The sequence below is a fragment of the Seriola lalandi genome, unplaced genomic scaffold (genome assembly GCF_002814215.2).
Source record: "Seriola lalandi dorsalis isolate HSWRI2012SDOR001 ecotype SW California unplaced genomic scaffold, Sedor1 jcf7180002054505, whole genome shotgun sequence".
Taxonomy (NCBI): Eukaryota; Metazoa; Chordata; class Actinopteri; order Carangiformes; family Carangidae; genus Seriola; species Seriola lalandi.
In genome coordinates, this window is record NW_019525058.1 from 1,424,139 (window position 1) to 1,428,528 (window position 4,390).

Here is a 4,390-nt window from a genome sequence, read left to right on the forward strand (position 1 = left end):
CAGAGATAGTCTGCATGATATTTAAATATTTAATGTGCCAAACTCTGGAAAGAGACAGGAATTGTCCTATAGTTCCTGGTTCACCAGTTCCTCTGTATTTTAAATATGATATTAATATGGTATATTCAAACCATATGTAACACATTTTCCTGAATTTTGTACCTTTATTGCTTAAAAATAAAAAATAAAATTTGTGTTTGGTGTCTTTTGTTCTTGTTTTTATTTCTTTTTCTTATGGTAGATGTTAATATTGTAATCATTATAGCCATAATAATAATAATAATAATAATAATAATATAATATTGCTGTGCTTTTATTTCTAAGATGTTGACCGGAAGTTTCGTCTCTCTCCGTTGCGGGTGCTTTCACGCTAGTGCGTCCAGACGGCGGAGGCACACACACACACACACATACACACACACACACACACACACACACACACGCATAAGGCTGTGCACACACACAAAGAAAGGTACCAAATGCTAAATGTTTGTATTACAGCGCGTCGTGTTTTAACGTCCGTGCGGTCGGTGTCTCTTAAAGGGCGGCGGGACCAGAAACGTATCCGCGTTACCGTCAGAGGCGAATGAAGGAGTCGGTCCATCCTGTGACCGAGATCAGCTGCATGTCGACGGATATTGCTTTAAAAAAAGAAGAAAAAGAAGAAGAAAAAAAAAAAAGCTAGGAAAAGGCTTTAAATGAACGACGTGTTGTGTTTGTTGTGAGCGGCGGAGTCCGGGTTTGAGGCGTCGGGGACGGCGTGACAGCGCCGCGGCACCTCGCTGACTTCTCTAGGTGAAAGTTTCATTCGCACGGGGACTGTCGAGGTGCAGAGTCGGGGGTTCAACTGCGACATCGCCCCGTCGGTTGTATTTCTGCTTTTTTCTTTACTCCGCCACCCTCCTCCTCCTCTTCCTCCTCTTCCTCCTCCTCCTCTTCCTCCTCCTTGTTTCGACCTGTTCGACTGAATCCAGAAAAAAAAAAAAGGAGGTTCTGGTGCGTGTGGTCCCGCGGTGTCAGGCAGAACTAGGCCCCGTAAGCCGAACTATTTCACTTTCACATGATTTTCCTTTGTCGCTAAAATGACTGACAAACGCTAAAAAAAAAAAAAATAACGCCCGGCTGCAAACATTTAGCTGAGGTCGGTGTGAAAAAGAAGCAGAAATGTCCTGTAACATCCTCCGGAGCGACGATTTAATAATAAACAAAAACAAACCCCCCCCCCCCCCCCCCCCCCCGATGAAAGCAGTTAATCCGGGTCAACATGTAGAGCAGGCCCTAGCAGTTAAAACGACGGCAGTGTTTATGGAGTCTGTGGCTGCGCTGTGGGATTCATGGTTGCAGCCTTAAAAGCCTCCACATGCACCGTGAATAGAAAAAACTCCCAACGCGAGAGTCTGTGTTAGAGATGCTCTCAAGTTTACAGCTCATGGGCAACAACAGTTTCCACTGAAACAGGGGAAAAACCACTGCAACAGGAAGTGCATGTGACATATTCAGACTGTTGCACACTGCAATAAAAGTTATTAATGTTAAATTAACTCACTGACGCCCACAGGGGGGTATTTGTTGTCTTGCGAGTGTTTAGGTGCAAGCTGGAATAATTCACCCCTTGTGCACCTCTCTTAACAAATCCTGTGTTCCTGCTTACCCCCCCCCCCCAGGCTCGGTATGTCGGATGAAGATTCCCGTGCCAGCACCAGCTCTTCTTCCTCTTCATCCTCGACTCATCATCATCATCATCAGCAGCAGCAGCAGCAGCAGCAGCAGCAGCAGCAGGAGGCGAACACCCCAAAGAAACGAGAAAGCAAAGCCAGCATGAGCAAGACCTCCAAGCTTCTCTCCACCAGCGCTAAAAGGTGAATATACAGCCGGCTCTCTGACAGCAGGATATACATCAGCCAACCTTTTCAACATAATAAAAGTTTCACACTACTCCATATTTTTTTTTTATTTTATTTTACACAGGCTAGTAGAGCGAGTGGTTTAAAGGCTCATAGACACATTTAGCTTGATAGATGCTGCGTGTTATTCACAGGCGACTTTAGGGAGTCTCTTTCCCCAGCAGCTGAAAACAGTCAGAGCACCACAAGCTTCAGTCCAAAATCAGAGCAATAAAAGAGAGTTAATTGATGAGATTCCCTCTATTGAAAGGTGCGTTTCTTCAAGGGTTTTGTCACAACTCTTAAAGGTTTCTTTTTAACCTCTTTTCCATCGGGCCTCTCACAGTTTGGATTTCACAGTATCTGATCTGAGCTTCACGTCTGATGCGCTGCCTTTTATTTAAATGTTTTATTTGCCTTTGCAGAATTCAAAAGGAGCTGGCTGACATCACATTGGATCCGCCGCCGAACTGCAGGTAAGCCAATGAACGTGCAGCATCACATCGTGCACAATTTTTAATTTTGTGGTTGTGTGGGGTTTTTTTTTTTGTTTGTTTATTTGAGGATGTTTTAGTCTGTTAAGAGGGAATTAATGCACAGGGGCGTCTTGAAAGAGAAACGTCTTCGTCCGTCTTCCATGTGCCTTCAGTACGAGGTTTCCCGTTCACCACTCGCATATAGACACCTGAGTTAACCTTTGTGGTCAGGGTGGAGGATTCAAGCTGAATGGCATCAGCTCATAGCGTTGAGTGTTGACAGCTGGTGTCCGATGTCGGCTCTGTAGTCTAGTTTGCTTTTAATAGAGACAGTTCCTGAGTTCAATCAAGATTTTGTCAATTTTAGACTATTTATATATAGAAGTTATATGTTAGTTAACTTCTTCTTCAGCTGTTTGTAACATTTAAAATTCGAAATGTTTGTGCGTTAGCTTCTATATATCGGCACCAGTATCGGTCCTGTTTGCACTAGTATCTAATAATGTAACTCGACACCCAGTCCTAAGCTTTGTTTGATTTGTAAGGCTGAAGAATGAATCATTGCAGTTGTGATACGGCGAGAATCGGCTCGTCAGGAAGCTGTAGGAAGTGAAAGGTTTCATCACCAGCAAATTTACTCAGCTGTAGCTAATGAACGTTGATGCACAGAGATCCACAAAAGAAAAGAAAACTCTTGTCTGTCGTCGGGTTGATGGCGTCTGGACTGTTTCTGTCACAGAAGAAACACGATTGGCTGTTGCTTCTTATTTAAAGAAAACTTTCTCTCTGACCGACGTGTTGACGTGAACTAGCTGCATCATTTCTATCTGCGTCTGTTCATGTAAGACAAACGTGCTACATGCTACATGCTACAGTAGGAAAAGCACAGGTGTAAATAGTGAGCTGAATGACGGCTGAATTCCCTTTAGCTGCTTCACTGCCCTGTTGTCCCAAAACTGTTAATTACACATCAGTGAGTCCGCCTCGAAGACTCGCTGTGTATTAATCCACCACTGAAAATAGTCCCCACACAAATGCTCTGCTTCCTCCTGTTTGAGTCTTGTTGCTGTTGTAGGAAGTTACTGAGCCTCGTGTTGTTGCTGGTTTTTGACTTTTCATTGTATTTGCTGTCAACATGAAAAATAAAAAGTCTGGTCCTTATTTTGGGGACGTAGTTTAATTATCTCACAGTAGATGTGGGGAATTAAGAGTCAAACAGATCTGATAATAATAATAATAATAATCTTAAACCCATTTTCCGCTGGTCAAAACACCCGCTAAGACTCACTAACATCAGGCTTTTGTCGGCAATAGAAAAGGGAACAATCGACATTCACACTCGGGTCAAATGACTCTGCAGTAGACGCTGGTATTTATTGGCAGTGATGTAAACCCGGGTGAACTCACCTTGTCATCTGTCCAGCACGCCGCTGTTTAAACCAGAAACGCCGCGGCTACGCCTTCCCTCCGACAGTGAAGCCGCAGCTCTGACACTTTTACAGAAGCACCAACCCGAGGATGAGACGGGACAGATCTGTGTGAGAGGCCTCATCTTTTCTTTTTGTTTAGCTGCCACTCTGTAGGAAATCCTCCCCGATTCAGCGCCACGTGCAGTAAAGGGGGATTTTTTTTTAATGGATTTTGGTTCTTTCTGCTTCGTTTAGCACAGAATCTGCTCATTAGGGTATGAATGGAGCTGGCCAGCTACGCCTTGCAGATGCCGTTTAATGGATTACGCATCGATGAGTCAGTCGGTTTGTTGTTTCTGGGGCTCGCTCACTCTTAAACTCTGACACTGACTGATGAAGGGAGGACTCGTCCCGAACCAGCTTCCAGTGATGGTCGGTGCTTCTCTCGTCGGAAACTTATGAAAACTATAAAGCCGAGTCTTTCATCTCCTCATTTATCAAAGTGGAATCACACTTCACGCAGGGATCGCTGAGCAGAGCCTCTTTTATTTTTCTACTGCCTCGTTGCCACTGAAATGTGAACTGCAGACATCACAGGCCTACCTCACCCCCCCTCCCTCCC

At 44.4% G+C, this 4,390-nt stretch overlaps 1 protein-coding gene across 5 annotated transcripts in view; it reads left to right on the forward strand.

The window, feature by feature from the left end:
• The first annotated feature begins 359 nt into the window (after positions 1-359).
• Positions 360-4,390, forward strand: part of LOC111660078 (ubiquitin-conjugating enzyme E2 E1) — a 13,854-nt gene continuing 9,823 nt past the window's right edge. Inside the window, exons 1-3 of one of the 5 annotated variants that reach the window (XM_023413203.2) lie at positions 360-472; positions 1,665-1,859; positions 2,309-2,359. In XM_023413203.2, the coding sequence (XP_023268971.1) occupies positions 1,672-1,859; positions 2,309-2,359 (239 nt within the window). In that variant the 5' untranslated portion in view covers positions 360-472; positions 1,665-1,671. The other 4 variants (XM_023413205.2, XM_023413208.2, XM_023413204.2 and 1 more) reach the window with 4 other exon arrangements.